The sequence below is a fragment of the Callospermophilus lateralis genome, chromosome 7, assembly GCF_048772815.1.
Source record: "Callospermophilus lateralis isolate mCalLat2 chromosome 7, mCalLat2.hap1, whole genome shotgun sequence".
NCBI classification, from domain to species: domain Eukaryota; kingdom Metazoa; phylum Chordata; class Mammalia; order Rodentia; family Sciuridae; genus Callospermophilus; species Callospermophilus lateralis.
Genome location: NC_135311.1, coordinates 133,191,510 through 133,212,958, shown reverse-complemented (window position 1 = coordinate 133,212,958; position 21,449 = coordinate 133,191,510). Strand labels below are relative to the sequence as shown.

The following is a 21,449-nucleotide window of genomic DNA, read 5'->3' as shown; positions in this document are numbered from 1 at the left end:
TAGAAAAGTACGATTTGCAGAGAATGTGTCACTTAGGAAACTCTGAGTAGAAATGCCTTCAGGGGACTCCCCTAGAGAGCAGGTGGCACCCTCATTTTCAGGCCCACATGAAGCCCTGTGATGCTGGGAGCCGGGAGCCGTGTACACCCCAGGCTTACAAGCCCCAGCACCAGCCAAAGACTCCACCTGTCCATCCCAGGATAGGTGAGCACCTCAGGCAATAGCACGTGCACCTCGAACCTTGACTGGTGACCTATAAGATGGGGATGACAGGAAGTTTCCTATGTGGTGGAGTGGCTCCTGGCCATCGTCATTATTATCACCCATGCCAGCAATGGAAACCTGCTGCTCTGATCCTTTCCTCTCTTCTAAATGTAGATGTAAAAATCTCATCAGGTGTCCAGGTGCCCATCTCAGGTGAAGTTTCCACTTGCACTGAGACCAGGAAAAGGCCCAAGGGATGCTCACTCTCCTGGCTCCATGGTAATGAGGTTTTCACTGAGGAGACAGAGCATGACAATCCCAAAGAGAGAGAGCACAGCAATTCCAAAGGAGGCACAAGTCCTGTGACGGATGGAGAAGCCAAGCCAAAGAAAAAAGGAGGTTAAATACAGACTGAAATGGATGGAGGAGGACTTCAACGTGACACATGCTCTTCCCTCGACTGACTTTCCCTGGGTTTGTGTCCTCATTAGGATTAGGTGACTGCTAAGGTCCTTCAAGTGTTAAGATTTAATAAACGCTAAACAAATGAATGCTTTCTTTAATGAGATTACAGATTACAAAGATATGAATTTTAAGTATAGTAAATATCATGTGAATGACAATAAAAAATTAGCTATTTACCTAGTACCCAGCAGATTTTTTTCATTTAAAATTTTTCCTGCAGTATGAAAGACTTCCAACTGTGAACATGAACTACATAGGACATAAATACCAACTATGAAATATATGCTGGATGTCAACATCAAATGTTACATTTATCATTCCAAACAGGATTAAACTAAGTAAAGATTTTGTAAAACTTAACTGAGAAAGACTAGGGGTATAGCTCATGGTAGAACACTTGCCTAGCCTGTGTGAGATCCAAGAGTCAATTCCCAGCACCACTAACACACACACAAACACACACACACACACACACACACCAAAAAAAAAAAAAAAAAAAAAAACCTGATTAGGAAATCTAAACAAGTAAAAAGATATCTTAAATATTCTGGGGATCTCAAAACTTTAAGTTACACCTACATAAAAAAAAAATGGTCAAGAACTTCTAAATTTCTAAATTTCCAATAATTTCTAAAAGGCACAGGGCTCATCAGATGTAGATGATGCAGATGATATAATATGGTGGCCCTACAGATAAGCTGAGGCTGGGCCTCCACACTTGCCCTGGAACTAACCATGCTACTGACCTCTGCCTTTTAAACCCTACCACCTGTGAACCCCTAAGCTGCGGGAAGCCTTGCAGTGGGTGACCTGCAACCCTGGCACTCTGTCAGCCTGCCACTTTGAAATGCAAGCTTCTGAGAGAAACTCAGAAACCACCCATGTGCTGCCTGGCTCCTGGTCCTAAAACAGTGAGAGCAGGAGAGAGTTGAGACAGACTCCAGGACCATGCCTGCTCTGAGACAGGCAGGCTGGTCAAGTTAGGGGCTGCTGCAGTGAGCAAGACCCACAAACTATGCTTAGGGTGTGAAAGACTAGAAACCTAAATGTGCAGTTTCATTCAATTTCCACTCTTCTCAACTTCCTGAACACAAATATCAATGTGAAGAGAATGTTTCTGGCCCATGCAGTAAATACAGGGCAATAGCCCTGAAATACAAAAGGCCCTTGAAACCCAGAAAGGCTGTGTCCACACAAAGCTACTCACACCAGGCTACTCAAGAGGCTGAGGCAGGAAGATCTCAAGTTGGAGGCCAACCTGGGTGACTCAGCAAGACCCTGTCTCAAAATAAACTAGAAAGGGCTGGGGGTGTAGCTCAGTGGTAGAGTGCTTGTCTGGCATGTGCAAGGCCCTGGGTTCCATCCCCAGAAAATGGGAAAGAGAAAGAGAAGAGACATCATGAGTCCTGTAAAAGAATGTTGGTGGAACAGTGTGACCGTGCCCTGAGAAAACTCGGCTCTGCTAGTAATAAGCTCCCCATACTAAACACTCAAAGGAAGTGACTAGCAAGAGAAATCTGTAGGCTCCTGTTTCCCAAGGGCAGTGGAGAGGTCACTGCCAACAGAGACCACAAAGAGAACAACTGCAAGAGCTGCTGGGGAACAGACCCACAGAACGCTTCCCACGCACATGCCACCTCAACAGTGCTTACAGTGATCCTAAGAAGGTGGCATTAGCATGGTCACCCCACTGTACAGATGAGCAAACAATGGCTTACAGAGGCTGTCGCCTGACCTAGATCTGCCACCATGCCCAGATTCATGGCCAAGTCTGTCATACTCTAAAAACTGTGCTCCTTCTACTGAAGAACAAAACTTTCGTGGCTCAACAAATCCTTAATCAGTCCCCAAAGGGCAAATTCTGCCATGAACAGGTACCTGCTAACCCCTTTCCTTGTACTAATGAGTGTTATGAAATATAAAATCTGATATTTAGAGTTTGCTACTACCAAATGAAATACAAAATTAAAACCACAAAACATCTGAGTTTCTGGAAGCGCTGCATGCCAGGGCCAACTCTTACCCACAGCAAACAGCTACAGAAGCTGAAGAAACAATTATAAAGTACGTTTGTAAATGCATCACAGAAATACCAAATCAGTACGCAATACAGAGAGGTCAAATGAAACTAAAAGGCTGGAATCTAGAGAGCAAGGGACGCTCTGGAGGCTGGGTACGAAGAGCATCCACGGAACTGAGCAAGCGGAACGCCCCACCCCACCAGGAAGGAGGTCTCACAGGACCTCGGTGGGAAGAAGGCTGCACAGAAAACTGTCTCCTATCCTGGCACTGAATGGAGGAGGGAAAAAGCTTCCCCACCAATGTGTAACCATTAGCCGGCCCCCAGATGGACGACAGCTCAAAATCTATTTTTTTTAACAGCCCAAATTTATAAATTATAAAAGATATTCCTCAGGCAGATGAAAAGTGATCCCAGAAGGAAAGTATACGATGCAAGAAGGAAAGAGAAATAATGAAAGTCGTAAATAATAAGCGGATAAATCTAAACAAATAATGAACTAATGATGTCTTGTAAATTTTTAAACAGAACTAAAACACACACCTATAACATAAAAGTGAAGGATGATCCTGGACACAGTGGCACACCTGCAAACCCAGCGAACTGGGAGAGGGTCACAAGTGCAAGGCCAGCCTCAGCAACTTAGCGAGACTCCGTTTTGTTTTGGTTTTTGAACCAGGGATTGAACTCAGGGGCACATGACCACTGAGCCACATCCCCAGCCCTTTTTTGTATTTTATTGAGAGACAGGTCTCACTGAGTCACTTAGTGCCTCACTAAGTTGCTGAGGCTGGCTTTGAACTTGCAATCCTTCTTCCTCAGCCTCCCGTGTCAATGGGATGACAGGCACACTGCACTGCAACCAGCCCAAGACCCTGTTTTAAAATAAAAAATAAAAGGACTAGAAATGCAGCTCAGTGGTAAAGCACCCCTAGATTCAATCCCCTATACTGGGCAGAGGGGAAAGGGGGAGAGAAAAAAGAGCAAGTGATAGAAATTAAAGTGTTCTAAGGCCCTTAACTGTTTGAGTGTAAGATGTTAATAGTGACTAAAATTAAACTTTGTAAGTTATGAAATTCAAAGACATACTATGTTCATGGACAGGAAGGCCAAACAGGTAGAGTAGCTCAGAGGTAGAGTGCTCACCTAGCATGCGCAAGGCTCTGGGTTTGATCCTCAGCACCACATAAAAATAAGTAAATGAAAAATAAAGGTACTGTGTTCAAATACAACTAAAAAATATATTTAAAAAAAATGTTAAGGTGGTTATCCAAATTGATACATAATAAATTCGGAGAAACTTTAATAAAATATTGTCAAAAAATGTTACAGCATTTGACACACATGATCTAAAATGAATATGGGAAAACAAAGGCTCAGGACCTTACCTAATATCAAGAGTCATTATAAAATTATAGTGATTAAATCAATCTAGTATAAGGACACAGATAAAAGATAGTAAAAAGCCCATGAAGCTAGCAGTGTGCACACCTGACCCAGTGTGCACACCTGTAATCCCAGTGCTCAGGAAGCTTAGGTGGGAGGATCATGAATTAAAAAACAGTCTCCACAATTTAATAAGACCCTAAGCAACTTAGCAAGACCCTGTCTCTAAAAAAGAAACAAAAAGGACTGGGGATGTGGTTCAGTGGTTAAGTGCTCCAAGGTACTCCAACCCCCACCTCAAAAAAAAAGCCGGGCACAGTGGCGCATGCCTGTAATCCCAGCACCTTGGGAGGCTGAGGCAGGAGGATCGCAAATTCAAAGTTAGCCTCAGCAAAAGTGAGGCACTAAGCAACTCAGTGAGACCCTGTCTCTAAATAAAGTACAAAATAGGGCTGGGGATGTGGCTCAGTGTCGAGTGTCCCTGAGTTCAATCCCCAGTACCAACAACCAAAAAAAAAATCCTCGAACAGACCCACACATTTGTGAGCACTTAATATATAATAATGGGTACTGATGATGGTACAGATAAAATTTGAGGAAAAGGATACAGTTTTTTAATAACTGGTACTGGGACAATTTGGTACATTCCTTTAAAAAGTGAAAATGAAGTCGGCCTCCGTCTCACACCATACAGAAGAATAATAATAAGTGGATTAAAGACCTTAATGTAAAAAGCAACACAATAAAACAACTGGAAGACAATATATGGGGAAACACCTTTACAAACTCAAGATAGAAAGTTCTTAAAAAGAAACAAAAAGTGCTACCTATAAAAGAAATAAATGATAAAGTTAAGAATTTCTTCTCATCCAAAATGGGGAGGGAAGGGGGGCTGGAATGCAAAGACAAGCCATAAATTAGAAGCAGATAGTTCAGCTTTCCCTGTATGATTACAAAGAATCAGTATCTAAAATTTTTTAGACAACAGAAAAATTTACATGTAATTAAAAAATAACCAAATAGAAAAATAGCCAAAAGATTTAAGCAGATGTTTCAGAAAAAGTGAAGTGGGAATGATCAGCAAATATAAGAAAAGATGCTCAGTCGGGTGTCGCAGCACAGGCCTGTTAATCCCAGCTACTCAGGAGGCTGAGGCAAGAGGATCACAAGCACAAGACCAGTCTGGCAATTTAGGGAGACCCTTCCTCAAAAAAAAAATAAAAAGGACTAGGGATATAGCTCAGTGTAGAATGTCCCTGGGTTCAGTCCCAGTACCAAAAAATAAGCAAGAGAATGATACAAGCACAATTCAGGGTGACCTGGGTTGGGGAGCACACAGATTCAGAAGGTCCTGGTGACACTTTTTTTTTAAGCTGGGTGATGGGGACAGAAGGGGTTCCTTGTATCCTTGTTCTTTATACAGAACATATTCTTTTCTACCTACCCAACATTTAACAAAGCAACTTATAAAATTAAATAACATTCTAAATAATGTTTTGATGCATGAAAGGCAGATGACCTTGTCACAATAAACCAGGAAGTCCCTGCCAGAGGCCCCCCAATGTTGGGGACCACTGAAACGAGAAGGGCTTCACTCTCTGAGCTCTGGCTCCGAAGCAGGAGCCAGCTGACATGACTGTGAAACTAGAGCAGTTCCTTCCCTCCAGAACAGGAAAGGGACTCCCCAGAAACCTCAGTGACAACTCCAGTGCAGCAAGTGGTCCAGGCGAGGTGGGGAGAAGCACTTCTGCGGCCAGAACTTTGATGCCAGAAGCTAAGCATGATCTTGAATCTGCAGTGAACCTGCTTTCTGGTCCACTCCCCATCTCGGCTGGATCCCACTCAGTCTCTGGCCACGACAGGAGCCAGTGACTCTCAATTCCAACCAGGCCTTCTCTTCCCTCTTCCCTCGCAAGCTCAGGCTCTGAGAACCATATGACCCCAGTGCCTAACAAGTGTGTCCTAATCCACAAGCCCAAACCCTGATTCTCCAGGTGCATCTTGCGCTGACTATACTACTGGAGTCAACCTTAACTCACCACGGGCAGCCCAAGGTGCTCCTAGAGTGCCAGGCTATGCGGACACACAGCTCACAGACCTGTAGCACCTGCTGAAATCATTCTGTGCCAAACGCCGACTCCCTGACCTCTGACTCCAACCACATGCACTCACGGCAGCAGGAGATGTGAACTACATACTTGGCACTTTCTGTTTTCTCTAAGGTTGGGGTCCCTCCCTTTGTGGTACAAAATACCCAATGTCCTTAGGCCAAGCTACCCACATAGCACCGTCCTCTGGGGAATTCCTGACTGTGGAGAATGGGCAACCGGGTCCTCTCAGGCACTCTGCTGGCCCTAGGAAGGTCCCCTATGGAGGCTGCCCTTTCAGGGTTATGATCAAAAGTGCAAGACCAGCCTCAGCAACTTCTCAATGGGATGCCAGGCCACCCGCCAGAAATGCCTGCAACTATGTGTACACGGGCACCAAGCCCAAGCCACAGCTCTCTTCACACAGTCTTCCCTACACAGGTGCACAGACACAGTGTGACAGGACACACTGAAAGGGCTCAGGAGAGAAGGAGGGGGGCATGGTGGAGCTTCCACAGTCCACCCTCTCAACGCCCTGACTTCTCCACCTCGTGTGCGTATTCCTATCAAACACTGTTCGGCCCTCAGCTCTGCACACGCTTTCTTGCTCCGTCAGGGTCCTCTACAGACTCCCATGTCAACACAGTTGCCCAGCTGCCATCAGGAGGTCAGGGCTCCACCAAGCACTTCACTGCATGACTTCATCAACAATTCCACCCAGTAAAGTTATGTCCCCACTGCTAACCCAGGAAACTGAGGTTGAGAGAAGTCAAGCACATGGCCTGAAGCAGAGATAGCAAGTGTAGGAGTCAGATAGGCGTCAGGTACATCTGGCTTAGAAGTTCATGCTTCCTACCGCCACTTATGCTGGCGGATGGAAACATTTGGCAATGTCTGGAGACATTTTTGGTTGTCACAACTGGGGGTGAGGCTTACTATGACACCTATGGGTAGAGGCTAGGGATATACAGGATGACCCCAACAACAAAAACTCATCTAGCTGGGTACAGTGGCACATGCCTGTAATCCTAGCTGCTCAGGAGGCTGAGGCTGGAGGATCAAAATTTCCAGAACAGCCTTAGCAACTTAGCAAGGCCCTTCTCAAAATTATAAAAGGACTGGGGGGGTATAACCCACTAGTAGAGCACTCTCCTGGTATGTATAAGGCCCTGGGTAGACTTCCAGTGCCAAAATAAAAGGGGGGGAGACTCATCTGACCCTAAATGTCAATAAGCCAAAGCTGAGGTACACTGCTCTACTTTAAAAAGACAAAAAGTCAGAGAAACCATCTTCTGGCTGAAATTCTCTTTGTTTAGAGGGTATGATCTCTGAGGATCCAGAAACCGATCACTTTGATTAGAACTCCTGGAGAATCCTGAGGAGAACAGAAGGCCACAGAACAGTCCTGGACTCTCCATGTACCACCTGGATAATTGATGCCTCAGGAAAGGACAGTCACTTGGCTTATCTTCCTCAGTTCATCCCTACCTGGTTTTTCTGCTCTGAACCATCCTGCTCTTTGCAGTGGGAGGTAACTGACATTTCGTAAGTGCCCACTGCACAGCAGCCCTGTGAATTACCTGCCTGATCCCACACAACGCTCAAAATGTTCTGTGAGGTATTCAGTGTTATCCCTATTACAGATGAGTAAACTGAGGCTCAGCAGTGCAGAAACTGGCCCTGTGGACAGAGAGTCATTAAACAGGGCAGCAGGGATTCACACCAATGACCAGAGTCCTCAGTGCCCATATCTATCTGAAGACACCTTTACTGTCATCAATTCAAAAATGTGTGTTTCACTAAATCTTCACCACCCAGGTCAGCCACGTCCCCGACAGCCAGGCCTCCTGTGCGTCCGCACCTCCTGACCAGGCCTCCCTGGTATTTCTTGCACTGTACCGTGATTATCCACGTGGCTGGGAGTGTCTTGCTTCTGGGATCCAATGTTACTCATGTCCATGTTCCTAATACTCAGCACAGTGTCCAGCGCATAACAGGCACAGGAAACAATGAATGAATGCATAAGTAAGCCTGGGCTCTCTGGGCCCAAGCACCACAAATCGACCCCAAGCCAGAGCAGCCTGCCCAGGCAGACAGAGGCCTGGGGAGCAAGCCCAACCCTCCTTGGACTTCTGACAGTCAGTTTTCCCTCCAGCACTAGAACAGGTATGATTGGTTCTTTAGTTGAATCAGATACCAAAACTGGTTTACCTTTGGGGACCATATTACATAACAATGTCTCTTTAAACCTTAGAACCTTAAAAAAAATGAGCATGACTCTTGCTCTGTCCCTTTTTTTTTTTGAGAGAGAGAATTTTTTTTTTAATATTTATTTTTCAGTTTTCGGTGGATACAACATCCTTACTTTATTTGTGTGTGGTGCTGAAGATCAAACCCAGCGCCCCACGCATGCCAGGCAAGCGCATCACCGCTTGAGCCACATCCCCAGCCCTGCTCTCTCTTTTTGTCAGATGAAGTTCATACATGATGGCAGGAGATGAAGCAGCCAGTTTGGACCATGATATGGATGCCTGAGTTTGAGCAAGGACAGCCACATGATCAAGGGATCCCTGTTCCCAGACGGACCTCACAGAACAGTGAGACAACTACAGCTCCGAACTACAGATTTTCAGACAGTTAAAAGGTGAGGAGTAAATTTCTATTTTGTTTCAGTCTCTGTACTTGGGCTTGCTCTGTTGGAGCAGTTTATTTATTTCTAGTGCTGGGGACTGAACCAGTACTAAATAAATTGCTAGGCAAGCGCTATACCAATGAGCCACACCCCAGTCCTACTGGAGCATTCTAGATAATATCTAATTAAAATAGGAGTGAATACTGCCCATTAATTAATCTACTTTTATCTTTCCTGATTAAAAAAATAGGAACATCAACAATTTCCTGGGGCTGAGGCTCAGCGGTAGACCACTTGCTTAGCAAATGCAGGGCACTGGGTTCGATCCTTACCACCGCATAAAAATAAAATAAAGGTATTATGTCCAACTACAACTAAAAAAGAAAATATCTTAAAAAAATAAAATTAAAAAAAAAGAGCTGGGGTTGTGGCTCAGTGGCAGAGTGCTTGCCTTGCACATGTTAGGTACTAGGCTTGATACTCAGCACCACATAAAAATCAATAAACAAAATAAAGATGTTGCATCCATCTAGAAATAAAAAATATTTTTTAAAAAGATTTCCCAACCAAACTGTAATAAGGCTTTTGTCATTACTAATTTTAAAGCAAAAGCTTTCTCCTTTTTTTTTTTTTTTTTTGGTACTGGGGATTGAACCCAGGATGTGGGGTCTCACTGAGTTGCTTAGAGCCTCATTAAGTTGCTGAGGATGGCTTTAAACTTGTCATCCTCCTGCCTCAGCCTCCCCAGTCACTGGGATTACAGGTGTGTACCACCATGCCCAGCGAACAAGCTGAATGTTGAGCTCAGAGAAGACAAACTCTTTCGAGGTTGGTTTCACCACTGAGGTTTACAGATGTATCGCAGATTTCCAAATAGCCCAGTCTACTCTTTTCTGACAATCTGTCTACATAAACTGCAGCTTGGCTCCTCTCCTCCAGCTCACTATCTGAATCAAAGACACCCAGTGAAAAAATCTGATGAGAAAATGAAGGGTGGCAGCACCTGCTCCCTAAGACTTCCACCTATCCATTAAACAGGCAAGTGCAGAATGCTTGGCACAGAGCAAGTGCTCAATAAATGTTAAACAGGGTTACTGTTGGCCTGCTGCATGCCGGAAAATGTACTGGACACAAAGATAAATAAACGCAGCCTCAGTCCCCACACTCTGGAACTCCTGCTTTATGGAAGACTGAGAGGCAAAAACCCCGGGGCTGCTCCGGGTATTACTCCACCATAGCATTCCACTGCGCTGTCCCGGACACTGTTCTTCTCATTTCCCACCCTCCCCTAGGTGAGCATGTCCCCTCTCCTGGCTCCAGGAGACTTAGGTGGATGACAGCCAAAGGGATCACCACCAGATGGTTTCACTTGAAAGTTTTACAGGCACCTGACTCCAAAGTCTTCTCTCCTTGTGCTCCTCCTATAGCATTGAGTGGTATTGGCATCTACCTGTGAAGAACTAGGAGACAATTCTGACCCCTTCCTGCCCCTTAGTCGCTCATTGAACTACTCACTGTTTTCCAGTTCTACCTTGGAAACCATCTCTCCGCAACTCTGCCTCTAACCTAACTCAAGTCCACCCCCATTTCTCAACTGGATTAGTCTAGCAGCCTCTTAATGGGCTTCCAGGGCCATTTCCTCTGACACATTCTTCAGCATGGCCAGCGATCTTTCTAATCCACAAGCCTGATTATTATTAGGTAGTAGTAGTAGTAGTAGTACCAGCGAGTGAACCCAGGGGTGCTTAGCCACTGAGCCACATCCCCAGGCCCTTTCTATTTTTCAATTTGAAACAGGTTCTAAGTTGTTTGGGGCCTAAGTTGCTGAGCTGGCTTTGAACTTGGCTGACTCAGTCTCCCAGTGGCTGGGATTATAGATGTGCACTATCCACCCCAGCCACAAGACTGATTCTTAAATGCCTTCTCCTTAACTTAAAATTTATTTATTTAATTATTTTTGGTAGTAGGGATTGAACCCAGGGGCGCTTTCCACTGAGCTACCTCCCTGAGACCCTACAATTTAAAGTCCTTATCTGGGTTTACAAGGTCCCCTACGGCTGAGACAGAGCCTGCTTCCTTTAGCCTAGTCTCCTGTCTTCCACCCAGATCCCTGCCCCCTTCTCCAGCTTTAGGTGTCAGTTTTCTTCGGGGGACAGAAGCCTCCCTGGATTCACCCAGACTCCTGGAGCAGCGAAGTGCCTCTAATGCGTCTTCCCTGAGCAAGGGGGGCACTTCTTCCCGCGCAGCAGTATCTCAAGGTCTCCCACCTGAGTCTGAACTCCGGGAAATGATGACACAAATACCAGCGACGCGCACTTGTACGGCATTTACTCCTAACCACAGGTATTTTAAGCACTTTACACCTACTACCTCATTTAACCTTTATCTCAATCTTGGGCGGCAGATTTTATTATCCTCTCTGCTTCACGGATGAGGAAACCGAGGCAGGGAGCCCAAAGAGCCCAGAGACGCAGCCTGGAGCGGGAACCGGCCTCTCCTGGCCGCGGGCCCCGCGCTGGCGGGCGTCAGGCTGCAGCGCGGGCTCTGCCCGGGACCCGAAGGGGCTGAACGGCGTCCGCGGAACGAATGAATGAACGGCGCCTCCTGACAGGGCCAGCGGCGGCCGCGGCGGACCTGCGCCCGCCCGCCTCCGCCGGCGACAGGCGCAGCCCAGCACCTCGCCCCCTCGCGGCCGTAGAACGCCCACCCGCCGCGGCGCGCGGGGTCAAGGGGCGGTGACAGCCGGAGGCGGGGGCGGAGATGCTACCAGCTGGGGTGTCACCCGGCCCCGGAGGGCACTCGCCGCGTCGCCGGGGCAGCAGGTCCGCCCGCCCACTTCCCGCCCGCTCGCCGGGCGGCGCCCCCTCCCAGCGGCCCCGCACCTGCTGCCTGCGGTGTCCCCTCAGCCCGGTTCCCGTCCCATTCCACTTCCCTCCCCTCCCCCACACAACCGTCCATGGCGTCCCGCCGCGCCCCATCCTCCGCCGCCTCCGCCCCGCCTCCGGGAACTCCCCCGGCCCCCGGCGCTTGATGACCCTCACCTGCCATGTCCCGGACCCCACCGCAGGAGGAGGTGCATCACGGCCGCGAGAAGGCCAGGGACGGCACTTCAGAGCAGACAAAGGGCGCCGCCATGTTAGAGTCGGGCGGAACCGACCTCGCTGGCTTCCCGGCTGCAACTTCCGGCGCATGCGCAACGCTCGCGCTGGATGCGCGACCGCGGACCGACGCATGCGCCTAGCTATCCAAAAGTTCTACGTTACTTCTGCGCTTAGAATTGTCCTCATTATAACCCTGCCTTACCACAATGACAGTACCGGCTTCCATGTGTTCAGCTCCTGTTGAGCGCCAGACGCTGCGTTGAGCTCTTTATGTGCATTCTCATTAAATTCTTATAACAACTTTCAAATAGTTTTATTTTCCCCCCCTTTTGAAGAAGGGAAAAGGGTGGCTCACAAAAGATAAATAAATTGTCCATAGTCACACGTCTTCTAAGTGATGGAGCAGAGATATGAACCTAGTTGTGACTCCAAAGCTGTAAATCCCATTATATTTTTCTACTTTTTAAACCACTGTCACCCGCTCCATGTTTACTGGACTCCAGGATTAGCCTGAGCCCACGGGCCCCGACCGCACCTCGGTGGCCTCATTCCATCTCTGTTTTCTCAAAGTCATTGACTTCTTCCTTAGTTTGTGGGCTTTCTCCTTTTAATCTTCTGGCCCTGTTTATTTTCCATGATCCATAATTTTGTTTATTTATTTATCTATTTGTGGTGCTGGGATGGAACCCCGGACTTTGCACGTTAGGCAAGTGCATTCCCACTGAGCTACACCCCCGCCCCGTGATCCACATCCACCATGGCCACCACCGTAGGTACTCTTCTACTTCCTTTTTTGTCACATGGATTGGTAAGAATTCCAACGACGGTGAATCAAGCTGTTACCACTGTTGACCGGTGACGAGTCCTTGCTTCCCCAATGTTGAAGAATAGCACCAGAGAAGCACGAAGAGGCAAGGTCAGAGTCGAAATTAGAAGTTTATTAAAGGACAGCAGAAAAGACTTCTCCCGGAGGAAGAAGGGGACCCAAGAGGTGGAATCCGTGGAAGTGCGGTTGTCTCCCCTTTTTATAGTTTTGATGATGGAATGTAAGGGGGAAGGATTGGGACACAGGTGGGCCAAACAAGTAATCTGGGCAGGAAGGACTTCATCATCACTTCTTTGGGATGGGCTATCTCCAAGTCTGTTGGGGGCTGTTTCCTGGGTTCCATTAACATTTCTTCGGGGTGGACTTTGGCCTAGGGCCTTTCTGGGACTTCATTAACATTCCATGAGTTGTCCTGCTTTTCCCCGGAATCATTATCAGCATGGCCTCCATTTTAGATTTCACTCAATATGATATTAGACCCGATTTACCTAACTACACTGACTACCTGATTTTAAATCTGGCTTCATTGCGTCACCTTTTCTCTTTGCCTGCACCCAAACAGCCAATCACAACTGAAGAAAGTACTCAACAGGACAGGCTATTCCTACACATTTTCAGTCCCTGGCCCTTAAGTAGAACGACAGCAAACGTCACTTTGGCCAACTCACTACTGTCTTCACAATGACTATGGAAACTAAAAAGTTTAGCAGTTAACATCATGGATTTTTAAGTTTGTTTTTTAACCTGTGGTAAGAATATTTAACATGAGCTCTGAAAATCTTATTAACAAATGTTAAAGTGTGCAATACAGCACAGGCACAGTGTTGTACAACAGCTCTTTAGGGTTACATTTCTCTTGTACAATGAGCCTTTATGACCATTGGTTAGCAATTCCCTATTTCCCCTTTTCTCCAACCTCTGGCAACCACAATTCTACCCTCTGATTTTATTAATTTGACCATTTTTAGATACTTCATGGAAGTGGAATCATATAGTATTTGTCTTCAATGACTGCTTTCTTTCACTTAGTATAATGCCCTCAAGTTTTATCATTGTTGTTGAATATTGCAGGGTTCCTTTTTTAAGGCCAAATAATATTTCATTGTATGTACGTACCACATTTTCTTCATCTACTAATCTACTGAAGGACATTTAGGTTGTTTCCACATCCTGGCCATTTCAAATAGTGCTGCAATGAACATTGGCGTGCTACTATTTCTTTGAGATCCTGATTTCAGTTCTGTAGGATAAATACTTAGAAGTAAGATTGCTGAATCTAATTTTATTTATTTATTTATTATTGATACCAGGGACTGAACCCAGGGATGCTTAACCACTGAATCACATCCCTCAGCCCTTTTTATTTAGGGACAGGGTCTTGCTAAGCCTCCCTAAATTGCTGAGGCTGGCTTTGAACTTGTCATCCTCCTGCCTCAGCCTCTTAGCTGCTGGGATTACAGGTGTGCACTATCATGCCCTTCCTTATCTATGTATTTTTTCAGTGCAGGAATCAAGCCCAGAATCTTGTACCTGCTAAGCAAGTACTCTACCCGGAGCTACTTTCTCACCCTATTTTTTAATTTATGAGGAATTTCCATGTTGGCCACACCATTTTGCATTCCCAACAGCTGTGCACAGGGGTTCTGGTTTCTTTGCATCCTCCTCCACCCTGGACTTTCACATCTTTTTTAGGGGGAAATAATAGATTTGGTAAGAATCCTCTTATCTTTCCAATAGTGAGTGTACAAATGTGTGTCTATCTGCATTAGATGGGGTTTATCAGGACCCAGCATCCATTCTCTCCAGAATGTAAGAGGTTAAATTTTTACTTCTCAGACTTAATTGGAGTTAGAATCTCACCTGTGGATGGATTCTTCCGGTAAGTGGAAACTGGAAGGTGAATGTCTTCACAGTCCTGCGTATGAGAAAGATCCCCTCTCGTGACCCCCTAGCATGTTTTTGGGGTGCTAGGGATTGAATCCAGGGGTGCTCCATCACTGAGCCCTGATCCTTTTTATTTGTTTATTTTTAATTTTGAGACAAGGTTTTGGTAAATTGCCCAAGCCAGCCTTGAACATGCAATCCTTCTGCCTCAGTTTCTGAGTCACCGGCATTACTGGCGCATACCACTGAACTCAGGCCGTAATGTGTGTTTTGTTTTTGTTTTTTGGTACTGGGGATTGAGCTTAGGGACACTCAACCACCGAGTCACACCCCCAGCCCTATTTTGTATTTTATTTAGAGACAGGGTCTCACTGAGTTGCTTAGTGCCTCACTTTTGCTGAGGCTGGTTTTGAACTTGCAATCCTCCTGCCTCAGCCTCCTGAGTGGCTGGGATTACAGGCATGTGCCACCTCACCTGGCCATGATGTGTTCTTAAATGCAATAATTCCAGGAGTGGTCTCTGATTTCCCGTTTTCTTGATTGTAGCAGAAGCAACCGTTCTTGATTGGTGAGTTCTAAAGTGTTCTGGGAATCACTATTGAAGATCCACTACAGTGACCTTCAGCCCTTCAGATGATCTTATAAATACCTAATTTTCTGTATTAAATCCCTCTGTGCTTAAAAGAAGCTTATAAACAACATGGAAATGTTCTGCACCTTGCCTATATCACCACCAGTATCCTGGTTGTAATATCGTACTAGTTTCACAAGTTATTAGAATCAGTGGAGATTGGGTAAAGGATGCAGGGTGGTCTCTCTGTGTTATTTCTTACAACTGTATGTAAACCTACAATTATTTCAAAATTAAAATTTTTTAATTAAAAAGAAAATCTGGGGACTAGAGGTGTAGCTCAGTGGTAGGATGCTGGCCTAGCATGCCTGAGGCCCTTGCTTCAGTCCCAAGCGCTGAAGGAAGAAAGAGGGAGAGAAAGAGAGAAAGGACATGATCAGGAAGGAAAAGGAGTCCAGTGGGCTTTCTGTCTCTGCAGGTGGTGGGTCCTCAAGGCTGAAAATCAGGGGACTGGATTGGAAGGTGATCCCCATGTAATCAATTTCAGGCAGGAAAAAAATCATTACATAAGTTGTCACTTATGATGATAAATATTGTTGCTGAGGGGAGATTGTCTAATGAAGACAAGAGTGCAATTGACCATTTTGGTGGGAATAAAGACGGGAAGAGCTGCTTACAACTGCACTGCAATCTCCAGCAATGAAAGACTGAGGGTTCACGTTCTCAGCATAACACAGGGTCAGAGACCAGCGCCGCCCTTGACCATCTAGGGGGGGGAATATATATATATATATATATATATATATATATATATATATATATACACACACACACACACATATATAAAATATACACACACACACACACACACACACATACACTTTACATATATATGTAAAGTGCTCCTGGGTTCAATCTCAAGTACCAACGAGAGAGAGAGAGAGAGAGAGAGAGAAAGAGAGAGAATTGGAAAGGGGATATTTGGATGGACAGCAGTTTCCCAACTCCCCAAATCCAAAATCCAATGAGAACTCCTTGCCTGTGGAAGCAGCCCCTCTTCCCATCTGCTGATCCTCATTTCCTTGGGAGCAGTAGTGGTCTCACCTGAGGATGTTATTGCTGGAGGGCAGGCTGATTGCTTGAGAAGGCTCCACCCACCTCTGTGGCTTCCAGATCTGTAAGAATAGCTTCCAAGAAACCTCAAGGACCAGCCTGAGTCTGACCCTAGTTTACAAAACAAGCCTTGGGCAATTAAGTGAACAGAAACCTAGGGAACAGGGGCAGGACTGGAGTCTAGAGGAGCTGGGTCAGGGAGGAAAGAACACAACAACTTTCAACTTCGCTGAATTTGTAACAGGGGTTCACTTGATGCTTTGACTATATCCCTTCTGGCTTTGAAAGTTACATGTCCCCCCCCGCGCCCCAAATCCTCTTTTCCCTAAACTTCTCCCTGATCTTCTTTTTCCTAATCTTCTCCCCCATCTTCTTTTCCCCGATCTCCTTCCTGATGTCTCCTCCCTAATCTCATTTTCTCTGAGTCACCTCTGTAAAAGTCCCCTATTCCTGAAGATAGGCAGAATCATAGCCTTTGGGACAGGAGTCTCCCGTGTCTCCCCTTTGTCAGCAAAGCAATAAACCTTCTTTTTCCTTTTTCTCAAAACCATGTCCTCATTATTGGATTGGCTTCAGAGACAAGGACTGAGATTTCGGCAACAAATTTATGAATATGACATAAGGCACATGGCAGAGATTTGGGATTTTGTTGTTCAAATGAAAATAGTGTTTCTGTTGTTGTTTTGTATTAGGGATTAAACCTAGGGGGTGCTTTACCACTGAGCCACATCCCCAGCCCTTTTTATTTTTTTATTTTGAGTCAGGGTCTCACTAAGTTGCTTAGGGCTTTGCTAAATTGCTGAGGCTGGCCTTGAACTTGGGACCTTCCTGCCCCAGCCTCCCAAGTTGCCGGGATTACAGGCATGTGCCACCGTACCTGGTTCAAATTGAAATAGTTATAAGAGCTCAACTGAGTGATTGAAATCTGGACTCTCCATTGGCCTTTTTCAAATGAAGCTGGATGCCAGAAACTCTTTAGGATGGTGTGGAAGAAAGAAGCCCAACCCTGGGTTCGATGGCTGGATGGGGCAGGCACCAAGTCCTCCGTCCAACCTGAGAGGGGATGATTCCCAGTTGCCTGGTTTCTCGCCAGAGATCATTGCTTCAGTATGTTACCAGCAGGTGCCCCAAGTCCCACCCAATATCCCCTCCACTCAACCACCAGAGTGACATGAGTGACATGCTGCGTCTCCAGCCTACCCCTCACCCACCTGCCACCTGAAGGTTTCTGTCTACATGGGAACAAGCCTGTGTTTTCCCAGCAACTGGAATTTTTCAGGTGATTAGCCACCTCATAGACATAAACTTGAAAAGCTATAGATGAACCAACATACATCTATTTATACAATTTAGATTATTGATTTGATGACACAAATATTGAAAATCTGAGTTATATAGCTCATAACTTCTAAGTGAGCTACTCATAACTTTTTTTTTTTTTTTTTTTTTTTTGGTACTGGGGATTGAACTCAGGGGTACTCGACCCCTGAGCCACATCCCCAGCCCTATTTTGTATTTCATTTACAGACAGGGTCTCACTAAATGCTTAGTGCCTTGCTTTTGCTGAGACTGGCTTTGAACTCATGATTCTCCTGTCTTAGCCTCCCCAGTCGATGGGATTACAGGCGTGTGCCACCGTACCCAGCTACACATAATTTATCAAGCATACTTTTTGCCCTCTGCCCACTCATCATGAAAAGGTTTCTGTTTCCTTTTTGCAGAGCTGGGGACTGAGTTGTACCCCCAGTCCCTTTTCTCCTACTTATTTATTTATTTAGATGGACACAACACAACACAAATTTGGTGTGGTGCTAAGGATCGAACCCGGGTCCCGCCCTTGCTAGGTGAGCGCTCTACCTCTGAGCCACAATCCCAGCCCCCTTTTTTTTCCTATTGTTTTGGTTTTTGGACACAGGATCTCGCTATGTTATCCAGGCTGGACCCAAACTCATACCTCAGCCTTCTGAGTAGCTTTCCGTTTTGAAATATGTGTTAGATACTCAAAATTAGAAAAAAAACGTTTTCTATATGGCCATCATATAGACTCAGGAGTTTTTATTCTTTGTTTCTTTTAGTGTAGAAGTGTTAAAGCAAATTCCAGACATCATGACACTCTACTCTGATATATTTCAGCGTGCAACCATTAAAAAATAATCCTGGGGTTGGGGTTGTGGCTAAAAAATATGAACTCAAGGAAAAAATACTGTTATGTAGATTCCAAAAAATGTAACCTCTGAGGCCCCCACCTCCCCTCACCTTGGGTATAAAGTTCCAAACATTTCCAGACTCGAAGTCCAGAGAATTTTAAGTGATAGCCTCTCTGGACCCTGCAGCCAGTAAACCTGCTTCTTGATTCCTTGGTGTTTGGCCTCTTCTGCCCTACATCACAACCACAAGAGTGGGATCCCAGATAGAATAAATTAGACTCCTATGTATGTATAAACTGCCAAAATTCATTCTACTATCATGTCTAACTAAAAAGAGCAAATAAAATCATCATCATCATCATCATCATCATCATCATCATCATCCTGCTGAGTGGTCTGGTGTATGCCTATAATCCCAGCAGCTGGGGAGACTGAGGCAGGAGGATTGTGAGTTCAAAGTCAACCTCGGCAACTTGGGGAGGCCCTAAACAACTCAGTGAGACCCTGTCTCAAAATAAAATACAAAAAAGGGCTGGAGATGTGGCTCAGTGGTTAAGCACCCCTGGGTTCAGTTCACAGTATCAATCAATCAATGGTGCCATGGCTCATTTTTTTTTTTTTTTTTTGAGAGAGTGAGAGACAGAGAGAATTCTTTAATATTTATTTATTTATTTATTAGTTTTTGGTGGACACAACATCTTTGTTTGTATGTGGTGCTGAGGATCGAACCCGGGCCGCACGCATGCCAGGCGAGCGTGCTACCGCTCGAGCCACATCCCCAGCCCCCATGGCTCATGTCTTAATCCCAGCGAGTCAGAATCTAAGGCAGGAGGATTGCAAGTTTGAGGCCAGCCTGGACAATTTAGCAAAACCTTGCCTTGAAATTTAAAAATACAAATGATAAAAGGGGCTGAGTGTAAATTTCTACAGTAGAGTGCCCCACACTACAAAGGGAAAAAAAAAAAGAACATATGGTTTTGGAGTCATTGGCTATCCAACCATAATCAAAAATTTCTAGTTTTCTCCAACTGTCTTTTCGTGATTGCTTTGTTCAAGTCAGGATTCACAGAGGGCCTCCCGTCACGGCCACACTGGGTGGTGGTGGTGGTGTTCCAAACCCTCTTTTTGAGTCACTTTTGTTCTGATGTTTTCCCTTCATTTCATTCCGTTGCCTTGTGGCAGAAATGGGTCACCCGTCTCTCAGAACGTCCTACACTCTGGACTTCCCTGCTTCTCATCCTGTCCCATAAGCTGTACTTTGTCCCCCTGTTCCCCATTACTTAACCCCAGGCCTGAGTAGACTCAAACCGGCCTGTGGGTGAGAGCACACAGTCTCAGAAAGCGTCCCCTGGGGCCTCTGGGTGGGGAGCTGGACAGCCAGCCTTCTCCTCCGGAAAATTCCCATCAACTTTCCACTTGTAGTGGAATCTTCCTTCCTTATCTGAGGCAATGATTTCATTAGTGATTGGAAAAATCAGTACCTTGCGCCTGGATCAGCTGGAATTTTTCTGTAAACAAGAATTCCTCCCAACAACCAGGTCTGTATGGTTACCCAGAAATGTAGTTCAATGAGGAGAAGGAAGACAGAAGTTTTTTTCCTTTCTGAAAAGTAACGTTAGCCAGCACAGTGGCACATACCTGTCATTCCAGCACTTCGGGAGGCTGAGGCAGGAGGATCGCAAGTTCAAAGCCAGCCTCAGCAAAAGCAATGTGCTAAGGGACTCAGCGAGACCCTGTCTCTAAATAAAATACAAAATAGGGCTGGGGATGTGGCTCAGTGATTGAGTGCCCCTGAGTTCAATCCCTAGTTTCTCTGGATTAATCCCAGTTAGTCTCATGTCTAAGCCAAGGTCACAGGTTTGGGAGAAGGACCTAGCAGAGGTGAACACCCTTCTCATCACATGGTATCAGAGCTGCCTACTATCACATGGGCACGGCTGTTAAGAATTTTTTTTTTGTAATTTGCGTTAAAATATATATTGCTAAAGTAACATTTTAAGTCATTTAATGCAGGCAAAAAATATTTGGCGAGGATTTCATTTTGTTTTAGTTTTCTTTGTTATTTGCCTAGCATGTTCGTTTTCTATTGATGCTGAACCAAGTCACCACAATACAGTCACTAAAGGTAACACAAATTTATTCTCTGCAGATCATCAACACCCACCAAATCAAGGAGCACAGGAAGGCCCCCCTGGGGAGTTGCTAGGGAAGAATCCTTTTCCTGCCTTTTCCCAGCCTCCAGAGGCACCTGGGTTTTTTGGCTCAGCGTCTCTTCCTCTGTTGCTGGGATACTATGATATTTATTTTTTTTGTCCATGGTCCCTAGCTCCAGGGATAAGGACAATAAGGGTGAAGTATTTGGCTTTTTGTCTTTGGTTCCCAAAGAGGCTTCAAGGCCATAAAGGCGGAGCCCTTTGTTAGGAAGGTGGGGCACTTTCAGCCTCAGGAAGCAAGGTCTCTCTCCTACCCGGACCCCCCCCACCTTTCACCTGCTCCTTTTTCTCCCCAAGGTAGGTCTTAGAAACTAGAGCTTCCCTTCCCTGGGATGGGCCACAGAGACGAAAAACCTCCCCTAACATTCCCCCACCTTTCTACCTCGGAGATGGCCATAGAAAACATTGCCTGAGAGTAGATCCTATTTTTTTCTTTCTTTCTTTCTTTTAAAAAAATCTGTGTTACTGAGGATTGACCCCAGGGCCTTGGACATGCTAGACAAGCGCTCACCCCTGAGCTGCCCCCCAGCCCATGAAGCTCTCAAGCCTCTCCTGGCAGGAGCAGTCCTGCCCGTGCCCCAGAGGGAGGGGTGCAGGCAGACAGTGCCACTGGGCTCTGCCCTCAGTCCAGCAGAACTAGAGGAGACCACCTCTACCCAGTCACCCACGCTTTAGTCACGCTCATGCCTTGAAGTCTCCATAGAAGCCCAAAATGACAGAGAGCTTTCCCGGGAGCTGAACACCTAGAGGTTCCTGGAGGGTGGCACACCAGGAGGGCATGGAAGCTCTTCCCCACTTCG

At 45.9% G+C, this 21,449-nt stretch overlaps 1 protein-coding gene across 4 annotated transcripts in view; it reads right to left on the bottom strand.

Annotated features, from left to right (window-relative positions):
- The window catches only part of Zbtb17 (zinc finger and BTB domain containing 17), a 28,547-nt gene extending 16,624 nt beyond the window's left edge, over positions 1-11,923 (bottom strand). For 2 of the 4 annotated variants that reach the window (XM_076863330.1, XM_076863333.1), the window contains exon 1: positions 11,836-11,923. In XM_076863330.1, coding sequence (XP_076719445.1) covers positions 11,836-11,842 — 7 coding nt within the window. In that variant the 5' untranslated portion in view covers positions 11,843-11,923. The remainder of the gene's footprint in view (positions 1-11,835) is intronic. The other 2 variants (XM_076863335.1, XM_076863334.1) reach the window with 2 other exon arrangements.
- Between the last annotated feature and the right edge of the window lie 9,526 nt (positions 11,924-21,449).